The sequence below is a fragment of the Bos javanicus genome, chromosome 26 (genome assembly GCF_032452875.1).
Source record: "Bos javanicus breed banteng chromosome 26, ARS-OSU_banteng_1.0, whole genome shotgun sequence".
In the NCBI taxonomy this organism is placed as follows: domain Eukaryota; kingdom Metazoa; phylum Chordata; class Mammalia; order Artiodactyla; family Bovidae; genus Bos; species Bos javanicus.
This window is the reverse complement of record NC_083893.1, coordinates 50176719-50202168: the sequence shown is the minus strand read 5'-3', so window position 1 is coordinate 50202168 and position 25450 is coordinate 50176719. Positions and strand designations below refer to the sequence as shown.

The 25450-nt window shown below is 57.8% G+C and overlaps 1 protein-coding gene across 27 annotated transcripts in view; it reads right to left on the bottom strand.

The window, feature by feature from the left end:
* The window catches only part of JAKMIP3 (Janus kinase and microtubule interacting protein 3), an 89631-nt gene that overhangs the window by 20816 nt on the left and 43365 nt on the right, over positions 1-25450 (bottom strand). For 8 of the 27 annotated variants that reach the window (XR_009733894.1, XR_009733895.1, XR_009733896.1 and 5 more), the window contains exons 4-17: positions 13055-13270; positions 11610-11729; positions 10950-11096; positions 10579-10710; positions 9452-9487; positions 8035-8094; positions 7140-7271; positions 6651-6779; positions 5763-5846; positions 4723-4785; positions 4350-4448; positions 3422-3520; positions 3107-3166; positions 688-753 (exon numbers count right to left, since the gene is read on the bottom strand). Coding sequence is in view for 23 of the 27 variants with exons in the window: in XM_061403874.1 (XP_061259858.1) it covers positions 688-753; positions 3107-3166; positions 3422-3520; positions 4350-4448; positions 4723-4785; positions 5763-5846; positions 6651-6779; positions 7140-7271; positions 8035-8094; positions 9452-9487; positions 10579-10710; positions 10950-11096; positions 11610-11729; positions 13055-13270 (1443 nt within the window). In the remaining 4 variants the exon portion in view is untranslated. The remainder of the gene's footprint in view (positions 1-687; positions 754-3106; positions 3167-3421; positions 3521-4349; positions 4449-4722; positions 4786-5762; positions 5847-6650; positions 6780-7139; positions 7272-8034; positions 8095-9451; positions 9488-10578; positions 10711-10949; positions 11097-11609; positions 11730-13054; positions 13271-25450) is intronic. The other 19 variants (XM_061403879.1, XM_061403886.1, XM_061403877.1 and 16 more) reach the window with 12 other exon arrangements.

The window sequence follows — 25450 nt, the reverse complement described above, 5'->3', positions numbered from 1 at the left end:
CCCCGGGAGAGGAGCGGTGTCAGGAGGGCTGTGCTCCCAGGAGCTGGCCTCTGAACTCCTACTTATGGGCACAGCCCTCCACGCCCTGCTGGAGGCCTGTAGGACAGGGGTGCTCGCTGCAGGCCTACCAGTGGGTTCTGGCCACACATGGGGCGGGGCAGGGGGGACTAGGGGCAGGCGGGTGGTCCCGGGAGCAGGGAAGCCAGAGGGTGGGGAGCCCGGGTGGGCAGCCCCCAGAGGAGGGTCCTGGCCGGGCAAACAGAGGCAGACCAGGCAACAGCAGCGCGGCCACTGGAACGCCCGGCCGTGCGGGGTTTGGGCAGAAACGGGGAAGGTGTTCCACGCCCTGCGTGGTGCCTCAGGGGCCACGTGGACTCGGGCCTGCCTGGGAAGGGCCTGCGCCCGGTGTGACCAGCGTGGGCTCACTCTCTGAATTTCTCTAACAGACCCACCCTGACTCTGGCCTCTGGGGAAATCGGGGCAGAGCTGGCCTTGGGGAGACATGCCTGGTGGGTGCTGTCTGACCCATGTGTGTGCCAGGCCTCCCGAGCAGCCAGGCTGAGTGGACCCTGCCCCCCGCCAGCTTCCATCCCACCCCCTGGGGGCCCCCCCGTTCCAGGGAGAGCATCTCCTCTGAACTGAGCCAGAAAGGACCCGGCCCCCCCCCCCAAGCGCGTCCGCTGTTACCTTCTCGGCCAAGGTCAGGACTGTCCTGGCTTGTATGACGACCACTTGCTCCTCATTGGTCAGATTCTGCATTCAAGAGCGGAATTCTCATATGGTCAGGGGGAGTGCCTTCTGGGGTGGGGTGGGTGACAGGGCTGGGTGGGGGTGGGTGATGGGCAGTGGGTGGGGTGGGTGATGGGTGCTCAGTTCAGGGGTGAGTGACCGGCGCTGGGTGGGTGGTGGGGTGGGTGACGGGCGCTGGGTGGGTGGTTGGGTGGCTGGGTGATAGGTGCTGGGTGGGTGGATGCTGGGTGCTCAGTGGGGGGCTGAGTGACCGGCGCTGGTGGGTGGTGGGGTGGGTGACGGGCGCTGGGTGGGTGGCTGGGTGATGGGTGCCAGGTGGGTGGGTGCTGGGTGCTCAGTGCGGGGGCGGTGAGTGACCGGCGCTGGGTGGGTGGTGGGGTGAGTGACGGGCGCTGGGTGGGGGTGGGTGACCCAGTGTTCGGTGGGCATGGGGAAGATGGGGTCACAGCTAAATGTCACTGTCACTGACAGGCCCTTCCGGGAGGCTCTGACCCCCTTCGCTCTCGGCCTTGCTGACTCCCACCTAGCCTCTGGCTTGCCCCTCTGGCCCTCTCACTGCAGGCGACCATGCCTAAGTGGCCAGGGAGCAGGATGGGACAGTGGGTGGTGGAAAGAGCAGCCAGGCTTCTGCACTCTGTCTGGATTCTTACTCAAAGCCAGCTCTCCTCACGTGCGGCCTGAATTATTAAAGCACCGCTTACAAATGTGAAGCAAAGATCAACATCCCTGCTGCTTCGCCTTCTCCCTGCATGTTTTATTCATGCCTCACCCCAGTGGGCCCACTGGGGTGGTCCTTCTGGGAGGGTGACCCTGGCCTTGGGCTGGCGGGCCTCCTCAGAGGAGGTCCCACCTGCATGAGCACCAGGGGCTGGAGGGGGTGAGCCGGGTTGTCCCCACTGCGGGGCCCAGCTGGGGGCCGCCGGGGGGTCGCGGAGAGCAGAGACAAGGGGTGAGGAGCCTGCCGGGATCGCTGAGTTGAGTGATCCCTGGCTCCTTTAGGAGCCACCAGGGTCGCTGGCATATGAAACTGGCAGTGCGTCCTCTGCCCCCGTCTCTGAGGCCACATGGTGGCTCCAGGGCACGCAACCTTGGTGCTCCCGGGAGGGCAGCTGCAGGGCTGGGGGACTGGGCAGGCCTGAGCTCGTCCTCGCTGGCCAACACGGCAGCTCTGTGCCCCTGGGTGGTGCCCTCTGGGGCCTCAGTCTCTCCAGCTGTGAACTGAAAGGCTCCCCGGAGCCCTTGGCAGGGCTGGTACTCGGGCTGAGCCCGGAGCACACGGCGAGGACGGCCATCCTACTGTGGCCCGCTGCCTCCGCTGCCCACAGCCGAGGTGGAGCGAGGGCTCCGACCCAGGGTCGGGGGCGCGGCAGGTAGGCCAGGAGGGCCTCCCTGTGGAAGCCGGCCCTCCCTTCCCCCTTCCCGCTTCCCACCTAAAGGGCGGGGCGGGGGCAGGGAGGAGGGGTCCCTATCAGCAGGGCCCTGAACACTCGGAGCTGCTGGGAGCACTGGCCCTGAGGGTGTGCACAAGCACCTGGGTTTTGGTACACATGCGTGAGTGTTTGTGCGTGTGTGTGTGCTTGCACGCGTTTTCCCTCCATCTCTCACGTGAGGTGCACCTGTCCTGTGCTTTGATCTCTCTTGAGCACAGCGAGCAGGATGTGGAGCCCAGGGTGCTTCACAAGGAGACCGTGTACTTGTGAGGGGACCTTGTGAGGGGACATTCTGGTGTGTGCACTGGGGCCTCTGCCAGCACAGAAGGTCCCCCCTCACCATCGGGTGGGGGCTTAACAAGTACAGGAGGGGCCGTGGGGGTGAACAGAGAACAGATGGAAGGGTGGCGGAGCATGGATGCAGGGACGATGGGTGGAGGGTGGATGGAGGGGTGCAGTCACTCATTCAGCAATTCACATTCTTTCGAGGAACTTGCTGTAGAGATTGGGACTCTGCCCTAAGTGAGATTCGGAGAGTATTCATAGGCTCTGCCCCTCTGCCAAAACTAGGTGGGAAGCTCTGAGTTGGAGCAGTCTAAGTCGGACACGACTGAGCGCTGACCGACTAAACTGAACTGAAGGCACCTTAAGGGCGCCCAGGCCCCAGCCCCACCAAGGATGTGGAACAACTTCAGGACCGAGAGGGATTCAGAAACTGAGAACACGGGGCCAGAAGCGTCTCTGCTGGAGGAATCGGGCGCACTGTGAGAAAGAACGGAGTTTCTCCTCAACGCCAGAGGGCTGGTCAGCAGCTCTGGAGGCGGGAGCTCACGGGGCAGGGGCCGGGCACCGCGGGACTCACAGGGGCCCTGGGCCGTGCAGGGCGGCGCACGGGGAGGCATGCACAAGTCAGGAGAGCAACCTACACTTACGGCGTTGTCCCCCAGCAGGTCCAGCTTCTTCATCAGCTCCGAGACCAGGATGTCCTAGAAGCAGAGAGACAGCCGCGCTGGGCCAGGCGCCGCGGCGGGGCGGGGCGGGGCGGGCGGGGGGGGCGGGGCCAGGGCGGGGGGGCGGGGCAGGCGGGGGGGGCGGGGCAGGCGGGGGGGCGGGGCAGGCGGGGGGGCGGGGCAGGCGGGGGGGCGGGGCAGGCGGGGGGCGGGGCAGGCGGGGGGCGGGGCAGGCGGGGGGCGGGGCAGGCGGGGGGCGGGGCAGGCGGGGGGGCGGGGCCGGGGCGTTACCGTCACGCCTTCCGCCTCGCAGTACGCCTGCAGGGGGCTCTTCCCGTCCACGAAGGGCGTGTGGTGGAAGGTGATGGCGGGTGACTTCCTCTCCCTCTCCTAAGACAGACAGCAGAAGGCTGGGCACACGGGGGTCCCCGCCCTCCTGGAAGGGCAATGCGGGCCCCCCCCCCCGCCCCGGGGACACCGTGAGAATACAAAGTCCACTGAACACAGTTAACGTGGTCTTTGTGAAAATGAGACCCTGGCTGCCGCAGCAGTGGTCACCCCCTTCGGACCTGCCCAGGGGAGCCTGAGTGGACGCTGACGGGAGCAAGTGGGGACCTCCGAGCCCAGATGGCCCCTGGGGACTGGCTCCAGCCCGGGAGCCCTGTCGTCTGATGCCCAGAGGGACGGGGACAAAGGGAGGGCCCGGAGCTGTGTGTGGACACTCCTGCTCTGCTTTTTGTTTTCCTCCAAGTGACACGGCAGGACTCACAGCCTGGGTGGCACCGGTTCGGGACAGCTCCCTGCCACGACCACTGCTGCCCCTGCCCCCCACCCCTGCCCCCCAGCTCTGCCCCCACCTCCCCACCCCTGCCCCTGCCTCTCCACCCCTGCCCCTGCCTCCAACTCCATCCCCTGCCCCAACCTTTGCCCCTGCCACGCCCACCCCATCCCCTGCCCCACCCCTGCCCCTGCCCCCCACCCCTGCCCCTGCCCCACACCCCTGCCCCCCACCCCATCCCCTGTCTCCTCACCCCTGCCCCCCACCCCTGCCCCACACCCCATCCTGTCTCCTCACCCCTGCCCCCCACCCCTGCCCCTGCCCCCCACCCCATCCCCTGTCTCCTCACCCCTGCCCCCCACCCCATCCCCTGTCCCCCACCCCTGCCCCTGCCCCCCACCCCTGCCCCCCACCCATCCGCTGCCCCCCGAAGCCCCACACCTCCAGCTCCAGGATCCGGAACTCCAGCAGCTCGTTTTGGTCCTTCGCATCCTGGACTTCATGTTTTAACCGAGCCTCTTCTGTCTCCATTTGTTTAATCTATAAAACAAAAAACAGGAGGCATCCTGGAGGCCACCGGAGGCCAGCCCTGGCTCCCCTGACAGCTGCTGGCATTGCAGGGACAGCTGACTGGCCCAGGCCCCCCGTCCGGAGCCCTCCCTCCAGGGTGAGTCCACACAGGGCCTTGCGGCAGAGGTGCTGCCCAGGTGGGTCCCCAGCCCTGGGCAGCAGGTGGGCAGGTGGGCAGGTGGGGATTCCTGTCTTTCCAGGAAAGCAGCGGGCCTCTCAGACAGACGGGGTGGGGCGGCTGTACCTTTTCCACAAGCTCCTGATTTCTCCGAAACAGCGCTTGCTTCTCTTCAATCCACTTCATATCCTTGAAAAGGAAATTGAAGTCGAGAAATAAATGCACTGAAGGATGCAGCTCTGATTTACATCACGGTTCAGCAGGACAGAGATTGTGACGAAAGGACTACACCCAGCTTCCGAAGTAACCGAGAGTGGAGCGCCTGTCCGGTGGCTGATGAAAACCCAGGTTCGCCCATTTTCTTGGAGGGTCTCGGATAGAGGTGGACGGCACCCAGGTTTGTGTGAGCCAAGGCCAGGCACCCGCATGGACGTCACAGGTCCAGGGGACCCAAACACGTAGCCAGCGGGAGCCAGGGGGTTGAGCTGGTGTGGAGAGAACAGGTGTGGTGCCTGGGTGATCGCGGGGGTCTCTGCACTGGATTTGAGGCCTCGGGCACTCCGGCGAGGCTGTGGCAGTGAGGTGGGGCAGTCACTCAGGTTCTTGCCCTGGCTGTCCGTCCAGCCATGCACCGGGCAGTCGACACCCCAGGGCCTCTGTGGGTCTGCACTGCACTCGGCTATGAGCCGGGCCATCTCTCACCTGCACCCTCCCAGCCCCCATAGACATCCTCCGGCATCGTCCTGTGTCTGGACCATCCACAGGCTGGGGGCTGCTCAGAGAACATGGACGGAGGCCCTTCCCTGGGATCTGAGGAGCCCACAGGCGCTGGCAGTCCCAGGGACTGAGGGGAGTGGTAACAAAGCCCTGGGACCTGGGCTCCCGGCCCTGAGTGAGGAGGCGGATGGGAGCTCCGGTCAAGCCCAGAGAGGCTTGGTCAGGGGAATTCGTGCCTCGTCCTGGGCTTACTGTGGAATTCTTCCAAACACACGTTGCTTCCGCTTTTAAGTCTTTTACTGAGGTGCGATATAAACACAGCAGAGGGAGCTGTGGAGCCCGGCTTCAGCGTGCAGACGAAGATCCTCACCAAGTACACACCCGAAGGCCGCCGCCCTCACGGGAGCATGGCAGCCCGGGGGCCCCGGGGCCCAGGCCCGCGGGCTCACCTGCCCCTGCTCGGCCAGGGCCTTCTGCAGGTCCTCGATGCGCGCCTGCGCCCGCTGTGCATCCGCCTGCAGCTGCTCACGGGTCTGTAGGATGGGAGGAGACATACATCAAACTTTCCCTAAGAGCTGGGCGGCCCCCTCAGACCTGACTTTCAGGACACTGCCTGCCAACAAGGCGTGCTCTGGAATAAAGGGAGAACTTGGAGGCTTAGCGACTTTGCTTAGATTATAGGGGATGATCTATGGGTTCATTTGGGAGATTATTTGGGGAAATCCTCACTTACAGGATGATGGAGGAGGCTTGAGCAGCTGGGTGCTGGCCGGAGGGGGTTGGCTTAGTCCCGGGGACGACAAAGACCCGGACACATACAGCCGGGTGGCTGAGCGACCTGCCCGGCACAGCCCCCAGGCACCTCCTTCCCTTCTGGAGCCTCTGGCCGCCCTGGGTTCACCTCCTTTTCCGGACTTCACTTTCCCTTTCTTCCCCAGAGCCCGTCCTCCTTTAGAAGCCCTGGGCTCCCTGTTGCATGAATGTCTTCTGCCCAGCCCGTCTTCTACGGGCTTCGCCCTCCCTGGAGTTCACCTGCTGTCACAGGGGCCGGGCCGCAGGGCACTTCATCTCGATGGGTGCCCCGGCTCCCTGGGAATGGCTTTCAAGGCAAATGGACGAGAGCGGTGAGATGCCTCAACTCGGGAGGGCAGGGCAGCCCGCCTTGGCCTGGGCCCACCCGCTGCCAAGTGACGGCCAGAGTGGCATCCCTGGGGCCTGACCGTGATCGCAGGAGGGGAGGGCCCGGCCCGGAAGGCGCATGTGTCCCTGCCGAGGCCGGGGGGCAAGCGGGGAGCCCGGCAGAAGCCGGAACGTCGTGGAGTGGAAGTCAGTTAGACCTTAACTTCTCGCTCTGCGTCCAGCGTCCCTCCGACCTGCTCCTGCAGCAACGCGTAGGCTCGCTGCAGGGCCTGGTACTCCATGGTCAGCTGGCGGAACCGCAGCTCTGTCTCCTCCTTGGCCATGCCCTGGAGAGGCGCACGGAGACACCACGTCAGCCACGCCTCTGCCTGGGAACCACGTGGGAGACGGGCCCTGACCCCTGGGGTGAATGGCCGAGCTGGCTGCTCAGATAAGCCTCTTGGGCCAGCAGCTGGGGCCAGGGACTCAGCTGGGGCCCACCTGCCATGGTCCTGACCCTGCACCCTGGGTGCTGGTGCCCACCCGCTGCTGGGTGGTTCAGGCTGCCCCCTTGAGAGGGTGGGAGCGCTCTGTACCACTCTGCAGAGGGGACCCAGTACAGTGATGTGAAGCAGACAGGGGCGTGTGTGTGAAGGTGGGACAGGAGCAGCCAGGCGGGCCTGTCCTGAAGCCCTGTGAGAGGTTACCTCCTCCAGGTCGTCGTCTGGGGTGCACGGGGTCTGGTCTGTCCTGTCTGTTTGGTAAGAGATGGAAGAACCGTCGGACTCCAGAGAAGCCTCTTCATCATATCCAAAGAAGGTCTCCACGACAACCGGCTTCTGAGCAAAAGGGACCATGTTAATCCAAACCCAGACCACTGGCTGGCCGAGCTGCCAGCTCTGTAGGGGCCTCCTCTGCTGCCCAGCACTCGGGTGTCTATCCTGGACTGCCCCCTGGTGCTGCTCAGGCCACCAACCTCGACCAAGGCCTCCACTATCTTACCTGGGCTGGTAGAGTGCAGAGTGGGACACGGTCCTCCTAACGGCCTTTCTAGGGGCCAGACAAACCTGTATTTGTGCCTAGGAGTATCTACCGGCCTGTATGAGGATCACTGTTGGTTGTTCCAAAACCAAACCAAAAAACGTATTTTGTAAAAAGCAAGTTAGATCCTTTGGGAATATTCTGGGAATGTTTCCCAAATCTCATTTAATAAAAATCACAGGTTTACCAAAAAGGACTGTGCCTCAAAGAAACACCCCAGGTCTATCAAGTTCCCAAGGAGTGCGGGTCTGCAGGGAAAGGACACAGGGAGGCCGCCTGCATCCTGATGCAGGCGCCAGCGGTGGGAGGGCCAGGCCCCTGGCTAATTCCTCCTACTCGTTATTACTGTCATGAACCCATGTCTCCTCTTGGAAATTTAAAGGAAACCAGGTTGGGTTTTTTTAATTTAAAGTATAGAGTACTCGCTCTGGGTCATGTTTTGGTTACTTCATAATAACAATTTTTAGAAGTAAGGAAACCATTTTCTCTTCACCTCTGAAGGAAGAGGTTCTTTCCTGTTAAACGACTTTTTAAAAATACACATTTCATGTAGTCGTTTACCTTGGGGAGTTTCGCCATTTTCTTTCTTTGTTTCCGATATCTTAAAAGCTTATCACGTTCCTGCAAAAACCAGTTGAGATTTTTTGAGTTGTTGATGGGCTCTGCCAGGTTTAAATGCACAGGTTAGTATTTCCGGGTCATCATCTGAGCAGACAGGGTGGTCTCAGGACCAGCCGGTGGTCCGCCGTGTTCACCAGTTCAGGGCAGTTTGCTCTGAGAGTTTGGATGGTGCATCTTCCCAGCCTGGGCAGGAACAGGAACCGAGGCCTGGGTCTCTCTGAGCTCACTGTCTGGGGCTTCCTCCCCATCTGGGGTGGAAGGAACCCTGTGGGGCAGGGGGTTGAGGGGCACACACTGACATGGAAATTTGAGAAGGACGGAGGGCCCAGCCTTCTCCACTCGCCCAGAGGTGACGTCCACACGGTGGAGCCAGGCCTTTTCTCTTCAGAGCGCTAGGCTGCATATGTGGGATCATGTAGGAGCCAGCCAGGCCGTGGGGGCTGAGTGCCCTGGGGTAGGAGGGGGACCCAGTTCTGAACCATAAATACCACCTGGGACACTGCCCGTTTCCCTGGCATCTGTGCAACCCTAACGGGTGGGCTCTCGGTTACCACGGCGAAGTTTCTGGGCAGGCAGCACTGGGACCACGGAACCACCCCCGCCCGAGTGTGCGGCTGCTTCCAGCTGCACCAGGAGAAACCATAGGCACAGGGGACCCAGGAAGTGGGAGAGTTGTAGGCGGGGACGGTGAGGGGATGGGAGGGGCTGTAGGCGGGGACGCTGGGGTAGTGGGAGGGGCTGTAGAGGGGACGCTGAGTGGGTGGGAGGGGCTGTAGAGGGGACGGTGGAGGAGTGGGAGGGGCTGTAGGCGGGGATGCTGAGGAGATGGGAGGGGCTGTAGGAGGGGACGGTGGGGGAGTGGGAGGGGCCGTAGGAGGGGACGCTGGGGGAGTGGGAGGGGCTGTAGGCGGGGATGGTGGGGGAGTGGGAGGGGCTGTGGGCGGGGACTGTGAGGAACTGTGAGGGGCCGTAGGAGGGGACGGTGGGGGAGTGAGGGGCTGTAGGCGGGGACGGTGGGGGAGTGGGAGGGGCCGTAGGAGGGGACGGTGGGGGAGTGGGAGGGGCTGTAGGTGGGGATGGTGGGGGGAGTGGGAGGGGCTGTGGGCGGGGACGCTGAGGGAGTGGGAGGGGCTGTAGGAGGGGACGGTGGGGGAGTGGGAGGGGCTGTGGGCGGGGACGCTGAGGGAGTGGGAGGGGCTGTGGGCGGGGACTGTGAGGGAGTGGGAGGGGCCGTAGGAGGGGACGGTGGGGGAGTGGGAGGGGCTGTAGGCGGGGACGCTGAGGGAAGTTGAGGGGCTATAGGAGCGGCTGGTGAGGGCAGTGGGAGGGATGTAGGTGAGATGCTGAGGGCACTTACTAACACGCTCTTCACGTAGCCAGCGGTCTCCAGGGTCTGGAAGACAGGAGGGACCTTGGAGACTTAGGGTCACAGACCTTGCCCGCGCAAGCCCCAGGGTCCCGCCGGCCCCCAGTCTCTCCCCTTCCCTATGAGATTCCCGTGGCTCTCCTCAGACCCTTCCCTGAGAGGGCGGGCTTCCCTGGGCTTGGTCCTTCCTCCCTAGGCTGACGCCGCAGGGGGAGAGCCTTCAGAGGCAGGGGTGGGAGTGCATTTGTAGCCAGGGTGCTTTCGTTTTCCTCTTCCCCTCGTGTATTCCTATTATTGAGGGGATGGACGGTCACTGGCCACTGAAGGGACGAGAGCACTGACCTCAGGCCCTGCCGGAAGGCTGGGTGGCCAGAGCCCATCCTGACCACTGGGCGGGAAGTGGCAGAGAGCTCCGCTACTGTCCTCTCTTCAGCCCCCACCCCACCACCCCCGCCACCACCAAGGGCACAGAACGACCCAAGCAGCTGGTTCTGAACTGATCTGACCTTGGAGTCCGTCTGGGTCCCACAGACTAGGAGGTGCCCTAATGAGGGTAACTGGATGGGGGCCTGAGGAAGGACTATTGGAAAAGCTGTGCTGGGGGTGGGGGTTGCAGGGAGAGGGGGACGTAGATGGAGGTTGGGTCCCCAGAAAGACATGCCCACACCCCATCCCCAGACCTGGGGCTGTGGCCTTATTTGGAAATGGGGTCTGTGCAATCTGGCTAGGTTATGGATCTTGAGACCATCCTGGGTGGGGATGGGCGGTGCCCAGAGAAGGGGAGGGGGCTGGGAAGATGGCTGAGATCAAAGGAACGTGGTTGGCGGCCATCGGAAGCTTCCTGTCCTCCCCAGCACCCCTGGCGGGAGCCCGGCCCTATCCCACCCTGACTCTGGATCCTGCCTCCAACGCTGTGAGAGGCCTGGGGTGGACACAGGCAGTGTTGCTGCTCTGAGAGCCCCAATCCTGAAGGTGAGGAAGGGGAGGGATTTGGAGGGGCAGGAGCCAACCGCTGGGGAGAGACTTGGCCCATGTTGTGGGTGCCGGGTGCACTGTGGGCATCAGAGAGGGGTGGGTCTGAGAGCGGGGCCAGCGGGTGGGTGGCGCCCAGCGGTCACCTTGGAGAGCTCGTCTATGAGGTGCTGCTGCTCGACGATCTGCAACTTCAGGAAGTCCACGTCCCGCTCGTCCTGACTCTGATCCAGGTCGTTCAGGGAGCTGGGTCTCCGTATGATCCCTGCTCTCTGCCTCTGAAAACCAGACAGACCACACAACATGTGGAGTGAGGTGCCCGACCGCTGAAGGGCAGCTGGGGTCTCCTCACCCTGCCTGCCTGTACCTCAGAAGCCCTGTCACTGGTCACCCCACTGGTCACGGGCCTCCCTGCCGGCGAGCTCCCAGCCCCACAGACGCCCGTGAGACCAAAGCTTTGATCTTGCTATCAGACCTCGCGTAGAAGAGGCTAGTTACACAAAAGTGGGCTCCTTACCATCTCTATGTTCTCCTGGGTGACAAATTTTAACTTGTTTTCCATCCGACGTAAACTGTGGGACAGATCTTCGTTCTTCCGAGTAAGGCGTTTGTTTTTGTCCAGCAATGGCTTGTACTGACTTTCAGCTTCCCTTACACGCTTTAACTGAAAGACAAGATTAATTATATATTACGATGTTTAAAAGCATCACAGAGAACCAGCAGCCTCCAAACAGAGGTGTTAAAGCAAGCAGAACAAGCCTTGTGTTCCATGGAGCTCAGTGGTCTGGCACTGCACTCTGTTCTGCTCGAAAGAGCTACAGGGAAACAGCCCAGTCCGTGAGCCTTCTGCCACCTGGGAGAGCTCATGTCCCAGCAGCCAGGTCACTGGCGAACCTCTGTGGCCATAAGGACTGACGCCACTAGCAGGCGAGGTTGTCACACGTCTCAGACGACACCCAGAACAGAGACACGTGCCCCAGTGACCCAGGGCCGGAATCAGCCAACCAGCGCCTCAGCCTGTATCTGGTCCCCTACCTGATGTTGTTAATAAAGTTTTATTGGAAATGCCCTGTCACCATCACTCTTCTTTTCCATGGCAATCTTTGGAAGTGGATGCCCCAGCTCCCCCTCCACGGCAGGCATAGGCCACAGAATTTAGAGGCCCGAGGCCACCCACCAGCTCGTTCCGTTCCTCCGACAGCAGGGCATTGCGGTCCTCGAGTTTCCGGATGATCGCGCTCAGCTCCGCAATCTTAAGTTGGAAACGCCGAGCATCCTTTTCATCCAACTGCTGTTCCTAAAACAAAAATCAACTGCAAATAACTGTTCGTAGACACAGACACAAAAACCATGGCAAGTCCCAACACACCACGGAAACCAAGGCACTTCTGTGTCACGATGGCCCATGATTCTAATGGCTGGGGGCACTGCGGGCTGCACGCTGGGGACAGAGTGCAGGAGCAGAACTGTTCAGAGTGCAGACGGGGCAAGGGTGTGCGCACACAGGTGCCGCAGGTGGGCAAGACGCTGAGAAAACCCAAGAAGCCAGCACCATGCTTCACGAGGCCGCTGCCGGCTGCAGCTTTCAAGGTCGGGGAGGGCTGCCCTGCACTGTAGCGGGGGCCTCACTTTCCTTGAATTATAATGTGAACCCAGGAAATGATGTTCAGCTTAAGACTTTCGAAAGTGGGATTCCCAGGAAGAGTGGTCCCTCAAATTGAGTTTCTAAAAAATCACTTTGGGAGCCACTGGAACTTACTAAAAAAAAATCAATGAAACATTTTGATCTGGTTTCAGAATCTCTGGAGTTAATGGGATCTGTCGGGTGCCAGAGCTGGTTTTAACCCAGTTAAGCCATTTATATAACAAGATTGTAAAATGTCATGCTCCATTCTTGAACAATCACTGCCCTAGGGCTGGCTCGGCTCAAACGCAGCTCTGTCCTCAAAGCAAACAGACGCGAGTCCGGGAAGGACCGGGGGACAGTCCCTCATTCAGCAGGTGCAGGAGAGGCGGGGGGCCGACCCGGAAGGACTGTGTGGAGGGTCCGTGGAATGTAGACCCTTTCCAGACTCCTGGGACCCCGCAGAGGGCTCTGAATAAGGAGCGGTGAGAGGAGATGGGTGGGGTCACAGCCCCGCATGGTCACGCAGCCCGAGGCACAGACAGTGGCGTGGTCACAAGGAAGGCAGGTGCCGGGCAGCTGGTCACGAGCACAGAAACCACGGCAGGATGGTCAGGGCCAGCGGAGGGCAGAGCCTGCGTGCGGTGATGGAGCTGCCAGGCCACCTCCCCCAGCAGCAAAGGAGGGCCCCTTAGCAACCTGGGGCTGGTGGTGGAGGCGGGCACAGCTGGAAGCCTGAAGCTCGAGGCCCATGGGAGGGGCCAGGGGAGCGCAAGGCCAGTGCTACGCTGCAGCAGCAAGGAGGGAAGAGAGAGAAGTCTCTGGGCCCTTTCAGCCTCGGAGAAGCCGAGGGTTCCTCTGGCCTGTGGGCTGCAGACATGGGCAGAGTCCCCAAGGCTTGGGCTCGGGACTCCCCAGGGAGCTGCCCACGGGACCTCGAGCCGCGTGCGGGGCAGTCTGGGCTCTGGGTCGGCCGGGCGAGCGTGGGAGGTGCTTACAGGGCTTCCCGAGTGGTCTGAGGCGTCTCCTGCACCGCTTGCGTGAGGAAGCTCCCGCCTGGGGCTGCCCGGGTGCCGGTCGGTCTCTTTGACCTGGGACAGCTGCTCGTCTAGAGCCTCTTTTTGGAGCTGGAGTCTCTGGGCATGCCCGGCTTGAACCCCTAACTCTCTCTCCAGCACGAAGACTGCTCTGTCTTTAAATTTTATCTCCTCCATCTACAAGGAGAACAGAACACAATCACACACGCAGGCAGGTAAGATGCAGTTACTGTAGAGACAGGCAGAATGACTTGAGCACAAGCATCAGGAGGGACCCCTGCTGAGCAGCCCTGCCAGCCTCTCGGGCTCTGAGACCTGAAGCAAAGCCTGGACTGAGAGCCGCACGCCCCCGCCCAGGCCGCTCACGACTCCGCGGCTCTGACCAGGCGGGGCCGGCTGAGGCCGCCTGCTTGGACACCGCACAGCCTGCCCAGTCTCCTGGGCTCTTGGCAGGACTCCCCTCTCCCAGCTGGCCTGCAGGGGCTCACCAGCCAGCGGGGCCCACAGAGGCTACCTCTGCCTCCCGCCTTCTGCTGAGCGTTGGGCAGAGCAGAGCCGCCTCGGGTTCCCCAAACCCCGTCAACAGGATGAGCGAAGTTCGTGTTAGAACAGGCAACTGTGGACGTGGAGGAAAAGGAGCTGTGGGCCCCAAAGCCCTCGTGGCCTCTGCCTCTCCACTCTGCAGACATCCGGCCCGGGAAGGCTGGATGGTGCCTGGGGCCAATACACACGGCCTCCTGCACTGGCCTCTCCTGGTTCCGAGGTGTGGACGGAAGGCAGGGTTCTGCCCAACTGCAGGCAGAGCTACATTTTAAATTCAGCTTCCTCTAAGCTAAGCCTCAGGTTGGGGGGTGGTCCGTGAACCAGCAGGATCCAGACTGGCAGGGGACCGGAATGGTAGTGGGGGACAGCACAGCCCTGTCCACTCTCCCTAACGTGCTCAAGCTCCTGACAGTGTCTGGCCCTTCCAGACACAGCTGCCGCTGCCTCCAGGCCCCTCCCAGAGGCCACAGGGGTGTCCCTGAGCAAAGGTCAGGCTGGTACCCTGGAGGAGGAGCAGGCAGAACGGCCCCCACGCCACCTGTTCTTCAGAGAAACAGGCCCTGGTGCTGGGGATGTCCAAACAGCACCAGATTCACAAGAGGACTCGATTTAAGACACATTCCACACAGCAGAGCAGGGCAGGCTGTACTGCTACTTTGCTTGCTGTGCTGGGTTTGAATAAGTTAATAAATCAGCCATCTGCTGAAGTCAGCTTGGAACAAAGAGTCGCCATATCTAATTAGCCCAGATCACAGAATTCATGGGCAAGCGATGCGCCGAGCAGAGGAAAAGAAGCCCTCAGCCGCTAAACCCCCATTGCCCGGAGCACAGGGCAAAGTGGAGCGAGGAAGCCCGGTCAGTTAGCAGAAACCAACAGGCTGGTGAAAACACAGCCCCGTTAATACGCGGCTGGTCTCACATTTAGCCCCTTGCACAGACACCTTGGAAACATCTCTGTTCCTTCATCAGGAAGCATGAAAGCAAGGGTCTCCACACACAGTCCCTCTCAAATCAGTGAGTTCAGCAGACGGTTTAGACCGGAAAGCTGACTTCCAGGAGAAGTCACCACACGCGCCACGTAGCGTGGTCAAGTCAGACGTGGAGCTCTGTGGTCCGCTCACAGTGGGATGTGCGCCGGCTTCCCCCGAGGGCGGGGCTGGATCTCTGAGGATGAAAACGCCTCTGAGATCAGTATCCGCAGGGGCCTCGTGCTCAGCACCTCTCAGCGCCTGAATGCCGAGGGTCTCAACCTGGGGCACGCTCCCGCATCTCCTGGTCCTGCTGTTTGGACTCAGAGGACTGTCTGTGGAGCAGGCGCGGTGGGTGCATGGTGGGGTCGGCCAGCTGAGGGGGACGCCCTTTGCCACGTGAGGCCCCCACCTCACTCTGGGGACTGCTTCCAGCTTGGGGCGCAAATTCAAACTCAGGTAACGGGACAGCCAGGGAAGGCTCAGTGGGCAGCCCCGCCTCTGAGGGCTGCAACCCTGCATGCATGGCCCCCTTCCTGCAGGTCTACCTGCTGCGCCCAGTCGGGGCCGTGGGGTCCTGGAGGGCCGGGCTGCAGAGAGCTGGGGTCACGCCCCATCCCTGCCTGTGTCGCCAGCCACACCCACGTCCACACCCAGTGGACCCCGCCCTCCCCGGAGCCCAGGACGAGGGCTTTCAAAGCTGATATGGAGTCTATCGGCATGAGTCAGTTGGCCCCAGCCACCTGCCCTCACTGGGGCCGCAGCAGTGGCTTCCAGTTGGCCTCCCGTGTCCACTCGTGCCCCCACCCCCAGCCCCACCACACAGCCAGGGAATCGGATCTCACCACTCCCATGCATCCCCGGGCACCAAGAGCGAGATTCAGAGTTCTTGCTGGAGGCCACCCGCTTCCACAGGGGCTGCTCGCCTCCCCCAGCCCCACTCCCTGTTGCATGGGTATGAAAACCCGGGGGTCCCTGGGACAATGGGTCCCGAGAGAAGGGGCGCAGGAGGACGCCGAGGCAGGAGCACTGCTCCTGCCTGGGGGAGAGGGCGCCCTTCTCAGACCATCACCCCACCCCCAGCACGGAGCAGGCTCAGAGCGGGTGCACAGAAGCAGAGCCGCAGGGGAGCCTGGGACCCACACTTACCAGCACCAGGTGGCACGAGGCGCACTGACATGGTCTAACCACCGCCCCCCAAGCTGAGGCCCCCTCCAGCTCCTATGCCCCATGACGCCCATCGGGGGTCACCATCAAGCCCAGCGCGGCAGCCGCCCCCGGGGACCCTCCCTCCCCGCTCTGGACAGTGAGCTCACGCCTGCCCTGGGAGGCCCGCTCCCCAGAGAGTGAACAAACAGTGGAGTGTGAGGCAGCGCCTGGTTTTGCCCGTCCTTCTTGGGTTTATAGGATTGTTAGTAGCTGTCTGAGCTGGTAATTTAGTGAGTGCCCGACAGACATCCCCTCCTGATTCCAGAATGGCACAGCTCGAAGGTGCCCAAAGCTGCTCCTGGGCTGAGAGTCCATCCCCTCCCCACCTGCAGCAGGCAGCCCAGTCCTCAGAGCAGGTCAGCAGCCCGGTGTGGGCAGGACGCAGGGCACGTGCCTGAGCTCGGCGAGGAAGTCAGAGTGGACAGCTGCTTGGCTTCCACTCTGATAGGAGCCACCCCCCACCCCAGACCGAGCTCTCCAGGGACACCATGCAGCTGTCCAGGGCCGCCTGAGGGTCCAGACCCCCTTCTGTAAAGTCCAGGGAGCCGGGTAGCAGAGCCGTGGGGGCCGCGAGAACAGCAGACGTGGCCTCACTTGGGGTGTCACCTCCTAAGGTCCCCCAGATGCTCTGATGTGAGCCCTCAGGGAGAAGCCCCAGGGAGTCCCTTCCTCAGGAGGGGCCAGCTTGCAGCCCAGCTGGCCTCCTGGGTTCTGTCTGGATGTACCGGCCAGCTTCCTGTTCCCACCCTCCACTCAGCTTCTGTCTGAGACCTCTGTGCCCTCACCTCTGGCCAGCACCCAGCGTCCTGGGGTCAAAACAGGGACCTAATTGTCCACAGCTGGCCTGGCTCCGCCCAATCATCCTGCTCCTGCCCACGCCTGGCCCTGCGGGGGCTCAGCCTCAACCTCACCAGGGCCAGCCCACTGTCTGCTGGCTCTGTGACGTGGCCACAGATGACCACAGCCTCCCCTTTGGACCCTGTGAGCTGCACCTCGGAAGACCCCAAACAGGCCAGAGCCCCAGGGTGAGGGCCAGAGCGGCTCGGACGAGCAGGTGGGACCCAGCCCGAAACGCCAGCCACAGAGGGCACGCTGCTGCCCGAGATCCTCTTGCTTTTGGCCACTTGGGGTTGTCACGTCTTTGCAAAGTGGCTGCTGTGTGTTGAGGTCCACTCTCTCTGGACCCCTCCCTGCCGGGCCAGCTGCCTGCACAGCTGTCCAGGCGGGCTCCCTGCTCCCACATGCAGGGATTCAGCCCCAGGTTGGCCAAACGCAAACACACCAGCATCATGCTGGGCAGAGCCCCTGTGCTCAGGGTGCTGACCGCACGTGGACACGGAGGCCCGGATCTCCCTTCACGCTCCTCAGCTTCCCATTCAGGCGGCCCCCGGCCACCATGCTCAGTCCTTGGGCTGGGCCCCAGCAGGGCTCCTGGGCTCCCCCTTACTCGGCTGCAGCCCTGTGTGCGCACTGGCTGCTGCACAGCTGCTCCTGGCTGCAAGTGCCCCCGCACGCCGGGTTCTGAGTCCAGCACTCGGCAGCGCCAGGGACGGGGAGGAGGGCACTGCGTGTCCCACAGGCCACTGCTCCATGGAGCACGAGTTGACCCCTGACCTCCCAGAGCCACAGACCCTCCTCCCAGGCCCAGGGAAATCGTCACCGCCTCCCGGGAGGGCCCGTGCCATAGCCCGGGAAATAGCAATGCTTGGCTTGATGGCTGTAAGGAACTGTGATGATCAAACATCGTCCAAGGTGGGTCACAGCCAGGTCTCTCCACGGGGGAGCCCTGAGACCCCCGTCAGCACGGTCACCCCCAGCAAGGAGTCAGTGGACCTCGCCGTGTGGCCGTCGTCCTCAGCTCTGGGCCCACGCCCCTCCTCTGGCGCTCAGCCCCCTGACCCCCACTGGCCCCTGCCCCTGGACAGCCCCCAGCCCGCTCCCCCTCCAGGCCACGCCTGACCCCGGCCGGCCTCTGGACCACGTTCTCCACCTGCCACTTTTGCCCCCACTCCCCCCTTTCCAACCTCCCTTCTGAAAATCCCCCAGCCCCCCCACTCCAGCCGAGACCGCCCCATCCCCCCAGAGTCACCCCAGATGTGTTCGCACGGTGGGGCCGGGTGTCGACCTGAATTCACTGCCAGGTCCAGGGCCAGGACGCTCCCACCAGCAGGAGCCTGAAGGCGAAGGCTGAGCAGGTGCTGGGTCTCCATCGGCTGAGAGGAGGGGCTCACGGGAGGCGGGAACTGGCGCTCGCTGTGGCCCCTGTTCTCCGAGCTCCTCCTGTGTGCTGGGCCTGCGGCTGAGACTTCACATGTGTTTTTCATTATTTGCTGACATGGCACAGAAACAGAGCATTGATTTATACTGATATATAAGGAAGCTGTTAACAGAGTAGACCCTAAGAGTTCTCATCATAAGGAAAATTCTTGTAAAATTTTGTTTGTTTCTCTTTTTGTTGTCTCTTCACGGGCCGATGGATGAAACTGCTTGTTCTTCTGTCACTGTCACTTCCAACTCTTCATGACCCCGTGAACCGCAGCACACGAGGCCTCCCTGTCCTCCACCATCTCCCGGAGCTTCTCAAACCCATGTCCACTGAGTCGGTGATGCCATCCAACCATCTCATCCTCTGTCGTCCCCTTCTCCTCCTGCCTTCAATCTTTCCCAGCATCAGCATCTTTTCCAATGAGTCAGTTCTTCACACCAGGTGGCCAAAGTATTGGAGCTTCAGCTTCAGCATCAGTCCTTCCAATGAACACCCAGGATTGATCTCCTTTAGAATGGACTGGTTGGATCTCCTTGCAGTCCAAGGGACTCTCAAGAGTCTTCTCCAACACCACAGTTCAAAAGCATCAGTTATTCAGCACTCAGCTTTCCTTATGGTCCAACTCTCACATCCATACATGACTACTGGAAAAACCATAGCTTTGACTAGACAGACTTTTTGTTGGCAAAGTGATGTCTCTGCTTTTTAATATGCTTTCTAGGTTGGTCATAGCTCTTCTTCTAAAGAGCAAGCGCCTTTTAACTTTATGGCTGCAGTCACCATCCACAGTGATTTTGGAGCCCAAGAAAATAAAACCAGTTACTTCACTTTTCCCCCATCTATTCATCATGAAGTGATGGGACCAGAGGACATAATTTTAGTTTTTTGAATGTTGAGCTTTAAGCCAGCTTTTTCACTCTCCTCTCTCTTTCATCAAGAGGCTCTTTAGTTCTTCTTCACTTTCTGCCATAAGGGTGGTGTCATCTGCATATCTGAGGTTGTTGATGTTTCTCCCGGCAATCTTGATTCCAGCTGTGATTCAGCCAGCCCAGCATTTCGAATGATGTACTCTGCATGTGAGTTAAATAAACAGGGTAACAATATATAGCTTTGTCATATTCTTTTCCCAATTTTGAACCAGTCTGTTTTTCCTTATCTGGTTCTAACTGTTGCTTCTTGACCCATATTCAGGTTTCTTAGGAGGCAGGTAAGGTGGTCTGGTATTCCCATCTCTTGAAGAATTTTCCACAGTTCTTTGTGATCCACACAGTCAAAGGCTTTAGCATAGTGAATGAAGCAGAAGCAGATGCTTTTCTGGAATCCCCTTGCTTTCTTTTTGATTCATTGAAGGTTGGCAATTTGATCTCTGCTTCCTCTGCTTTTTTTAAACCCAGCTGGTCCATCTGGAAGTTCTCGGTCACGTACTGCTGAAGCCTAGCTTGGAGGATTTTGAGCATAACCTTGCTAGCATGTGAAATGAGCACAGTTGTGCGGCAGTTTGAACGTTCTTTGGCATCACCCTCCTTTGAGATTGGAAAGATTGACCTTTTCCAGTCCTGTGGACACAGCTGAATTTTCCAAATTTGCTGACATTGCACAAAAACACAGCACTGATTTATATTGATATATATGAAAGCTGTTAGCAGAGTAGATCTTAAGAGTTCTTATCACAAGGAAAAACTTTTTTTAATTTTCTTTTGGCTTTTCGTCTTGTTGCCTGTACGTGAGCTGGTGGATACTAACTAAACTCACGGAGGTGGTCACTTCTCGCACGGGTTAGTCAGACCACATGCTGTACACTTTACACCTATACAGCGATGTATCCCAGAAAAGCTGGAAAAATTACCGCGTGTATTCTGTGACATGACTGGGCTTTGGGAACAGTGGCTGAGGTGGACGGAGGTGGGGCTGGGGGCGCGCTGGGTCCTGATACCCGTCTGGGCAGCGTCTCATGGACCGGCCTCCAACAGCGACGCCTGGTGGAAGGGGCGGGAAGTGCAGTGGGTGGAATGTGAGCTACACCCGGTTCCCTGCCCACTGGACTAAGAGGGAAGTGGAGCTGTGGGCCTCGGGCAGGGGTGGGCGTCTCAGAAAAGAAGCGCTAGTCTTCTTGCTGTCAGGAATGTATGTCATCAGTGATACGCATACAGTGTGTGTGTGTGTGCGCGCTTAGTCACTCAGTTGTATCCAATTCTTTTGTGACCCCATGGACTGCCGCCTGCCAGGCTCCTCTGTCCATGGGATTTTCCAGGCAGGAATACTGGAGTGGCTTGCCATTTCCTTCTCCAGGGGATCTTCCCGACCCAGGGATTGAACCTGGGTCTCCTGTACTGGCATGTGGATTCTTTACCATCTGAGCCACCAGGGAAGCTCATATGTGTGTGTGTGTGTGTGTCTGTGAAATATATACATATATACGTATACACGCATATACATGAAACTAAAGGAGATTCCCCACAAGGATTATGGATCCTAAAGGGAACAACTGCAAAAGACTCTAAAATAAGCAAAACGCAAAATTAATTCCTTTTCTAGGAGCGCTGGAGCCTCGGAAAGCTGTCTGATCCCACAGAGGTGCTTGCCTTCGTCTGTGACTAGGCCACCCTATGACTCTGAGGAGACAGGTGTTTACCTGGAGAAAACTGTTAGCAACGCAAACACTTCCTCCAGGTCAGTTCAGATCAGTCACTCAGTCGTGCCCAACTCTTTGTTACCCCATGGACTGCAGCACGCCAGGCCTCCCTGTCCATCTCCAACTCACGGAGTTTACTCAAACTCAAGTCCATTGAGTCGGTGATGCCAACCAACCATGTCATCCTCTGTCGTCCCCTTCTCCTCCTGCCCTCAATCTTTCCCAGCATCAGGGTCTTTTCCAATGAGTCACTTCTTCGCATCAGGTGGCCAAAGTGCTGGAGTTTCAGCTTCAGCATCAGTCCTTCCAATGAACACCCAGGACTGATCTCCTTTAGGATGGACTGGTTGGATCTCCTTGCAGTCCAAGGGACTCTCAAGAGTCTTCTCCAACACCACAGTTCAAAAGCATCAATTCTTCGGTGCTCAGCTTTCCTTATAGTCCAACTCTCACATCCATACATGACCACAGGAAAAACCATAGCCTTGACTAGACAGACCTTTGTTGGTAAAGTAATGTGTCTGCTTTTGAATATGCTAAGTTGGTCATAACTTTCCTTCCAAGGAGTAAGCATCTTTTAATTTCATGGATGCAATTACCATCTGCAGTGATTTTGGAGCCCAAAAAATAAAGTCTGACACTGTTTCCACTGTTTGCTCATCTATTTCCCATGAAGTGATGGGACCGGATGCCATGATCTTAGTTTTAGCCAACTTTTTCACTCTCCACTTTCACTTTCATCAAGAGGCTCTTTAGTTCTTCTTCACTTTCTGCCATAAGGGTGGTGTCATCTGCATATCTGAGGTTATTGATATTCCTCCCGGCAATCTTGATTCCAGCTTGTGTTTCTTCCAGCCCAGCATTTCTCATGATGTATTCTGCATATAAGTTAAATAAGCAGGGTGACAATATACAGCCTTGACGTACTCCTTTTCCTATTTGGAACCAGTCTGTTGATCCATGTCCAGTTCTAAATGTTGCTTCCTGACCTGCATACAGATTTCTCAAGAGGCAGGTCAGGTGGTCTGGTATTCCCATCTCTTGAAGAATTTTCCACAGTTTATTGTGATCCACACAGTCAAAGGCTTTGGCATAGTCAATAAAGCAGAAATAGATGTTTTTCTGGAACTCTCTTGCTTTTTCCATGATCCAGCAGATGTTTGTGGCCTTGCAAAGGATCTTTGCCAGGTAGGGAACAGAAACCAATTCAGACCAAATCCTTGTTCGAATTAGTTGTAGCATTTACTTGTTTCTCTTTAGTCACTGATTTAAATAAAATTTTTGACATGTATTCAGTGCATATTTTTACAACCATCATGATTATACCCTCTGTTACAACTTGTCCTCTAACAGTTAGCTATGATCCCAATAAAAATTTCAATGTTTTTTTTAGGAAAAATGATTCTGAGGTTTCCATGGAAGCCTGAAGGACTGAATCTTCAAGAAGAACACAGTGGGAGGACTTGCTACTCAGAAATTCAGCTGATGATAAGATTGAAATGTTTCCTATAAAATAGGCTTGAAATGGGACAGATGATGAAAAAACACCCTCTCATTTAAGAATAGTTAATGCATGGCAGAGGACTGGGGGGCAAATTGTCTTTTTAAGAGCTGTTATGTGACATTCCTGGCTGTCCAGTGGTTAAAACTACAGCTTCCACTGTAGGAGGCATGGGTTTGGTCCTAGACTGGGGGTTAGTGGGTGGGAACTAAGATTCTCCACACCATGCTCCATGGCCAAAAAAATTTAAAAAGAGTTGCTAGAACAACTGTATGTCCATATGGAAAAAAATATAAGTGGGCCTCTGCCTTACATATCTCACACACACACACTCATACACACACACTCACAGACTCACACACACATGATGCAGCAGGGCTGACTTGTACATGAAGATGAAACTATACACTTTTAAAAACATAAATCTTCATGCTTCAGAATAAAAGAATTTCTTAAACAAGACACAATGAGCACCAACCCTAAAGGAAAAGCCTAATAAATCAGACTGCTCTAGAATCTAAACCTTCAGCTCACAAGGCACCATCGCTGAGGACACAGAAAGCCCGAGGAGGAGGGGAGACACTTGGCTGCATTTTAGTGTAAACGTTAGAGGCAGCTCGTCCCTGCCTGCAGAGCAGCCTTCCGGGGCTCTCACAGGCCCTGCGTGACTCTTCATGCTGATTTGGGGAGAAGTGCCCCCGCAGCAACCCTGGTTCTCCCGTCCACGGCCAGGGAGCTCCTCTGCACGTGGCTCATCTCAGTCCCTCTCAGCCGTGTTGTGTGTCCGTATTTTCAGTGTACAAGCCTTGCACGCCTTTTGTTAAACTTGTTCCCAAATCTTTTATTGTGTTTTTTACGCCATTATGAGTGGAATTTTTAAAAGTTTCATTTTGGACTGTTGCTTGCATATAAAATACGCCTGTGTTTTGCATATTTTTTCTGTATTTTGAAACCTTGCTGAATTCATTCAACAGTTCATTTGGGGGAATTCCTCAGAGTGTTCTACCTACAAAGTCATGTCACCCACGGAAGACAGTTTTATTTCTTCCTTTCCAATCTCATGTTTTTAAATTTATTTCTTTGGCCTTAGTGCCCTGACGTGAATTCCTCAGTGGAAAAAGGCAAAAGAAAAAAAAATATGAAAGGAAAAATGTCCCCAAGAAAATGGCAGCATCTCTTCCAGTTCACCTTAAGGTAAAGCCCTTGTCACTCGAGGACACCCTCCAACATGAGAGACAGCAGCTGGGATGAAACGAGGCAAAAGAGGCTCTGAAGTAGACAGACAATGAGGGGACAGAGACAAAGCTGTAAGATAAATGTAAGTGCTGCATTTCTTATATAAGAAATGTAAGTATTATATTATTCTCAGGGAAATAAGATGATGTTACATCTATGAGTAACAGGGGAATGACCAAACTTTCAGAGAACAAATTATGATTAAATTATGAAGGCAGAAACAAAAATATTAAGCAGAAAAGTTAGATCAGAAAGTCAAGGGCATTTCTTAGAAAGTAGAACCAAAAGCCAAGGCTGGAGAGAAAAAGAAGAGAATCAGCGTATCAAGACCAAGTCCCAGCGTCTGGCTAATGCGGGTTCTGGAAGGAAGAGAGGGAGAAGGCGAGGAAGCAGACAGAAGAACAAAGCTTTCCCGAGCCGAGAGACATGAGTTTCCAGTTAGAAAGTGTTCCTGACTGCCTGGTAAGCTGGGTGAACCAATACTTACACTAAAGGCACATCAACCTAAATCAGTGACGCTCCGGGCACAGGGCCAGTGTTCCATAACTTCTGGGGAAGGATGAGGAAGGACCAGGAATCAGAATACCGTATAGTTTCTTAAGACCAACACTCAGAGTCAGAAGACAACGCAGAAATCCCTTCAAATTCTAATAAAAGTTTTCCAACCTCTAATACCACATCGAGTTACAACATCCACTGTGAGTGTGGTTAGACTAAAAACTCCACGCACACAAAGTCTCTCAAAATACATTTCCCTCCTCCTGTCTCCAGAAAGCGATCAGAGAATGTACTTTCCCCCAGTTGAGAAACATTCATCCTAGAAAGAGGAAGGTAAGGGAGGGTCTAACACAGGAGGGAGGGGTGGTTTCCCAGGTTGGTGACAAAGAGAATTCAGGATTCGGGCTGCTTCAGGAAACCGGTCTGTCCAGGGGAGATGTGAAGAGCAAGCGCTCCAGGAAGGATGTCTCGGAACACAGACATGGGCAGGATTCCTAATGCTTTACTGTATCGACCGGGGATTCCTTCCTCCAGAAATTCAGGGGTGTCGCAAAGAGTTGGACTCGACTAAAGCAACTTAACACCCGTTCACTTGAAAATTAAGCAAATGGAAAAAATGAATTTGGTGGAAAATAAAAGTGTGTACAAGAGAGGTTGTGGGCCACAGTGGGTCTTTGGTGAACGTTCACAGAGCAACCGTAACACGAACAGTAAACACTCATTTCAGCCCCGACGGAGCAGCCAGCCTGTCCCGACAGCCTTCTCCCTGGCTCGCGCCCCACCTCCCGGGCACAGGAACCAGAGCAGGAAGGGCCCAGGGAGTGGGCGTCTGGGCACCTGCTCCCTCGGCTCCTCGACTGGGCCGAGTGCCCCCAGAGCCACCCTCTTGTCCGAGGCCCTTGCCCACAGGGGCAGCACCTGCCCTGGCCCCTTCCCTGGAGCCACAGCCAGGCCCCACCGGGGTCCCTGGGGCTCCGCAAAGCTGCCCTCCCTGTCTGGGGTGTGCTGTGTGTCCTGTTGAGAATGGGACTCGGGGGGCGAGAGGCTAATCGGGAAACAGAGGAAGAGCTAAACCTGAGAATCAAGAAGGGGAGGTGCAGGCACATACTGAGGGTTTGGAATAAAACTTGGAAGAATGAGCTAGAACTGCAAGTGGGTCCCTCTGAGGAGCCCAGGTCAAGGTTGAGGACTATAGTCAGTTCTGTCATGACCCTGTACTTAAGGAAATCGGGCCACGAGCCTCCATGATGAACACCGAGGCCAATCGAGGTGATGGACAGAGTGTGGATTTGGGCAGTGGGTGCTGACCTGGTACCAACACACAGCCCAGAGATGAATGCAGAGTTGAAAGGGAGAGTGTGGAACAGGGACATTCCGGAAAGGGGGAGGGGGCCACCCGGGGAGGGGTGTCTGGGCCCCGCACGCACAGCGTGACAGACCTGTGCTTGTTCACAGCCCCCAGTTCTGTGCCCTGCGTCCAGAGAGACTGCAACGCTTCTGGGAA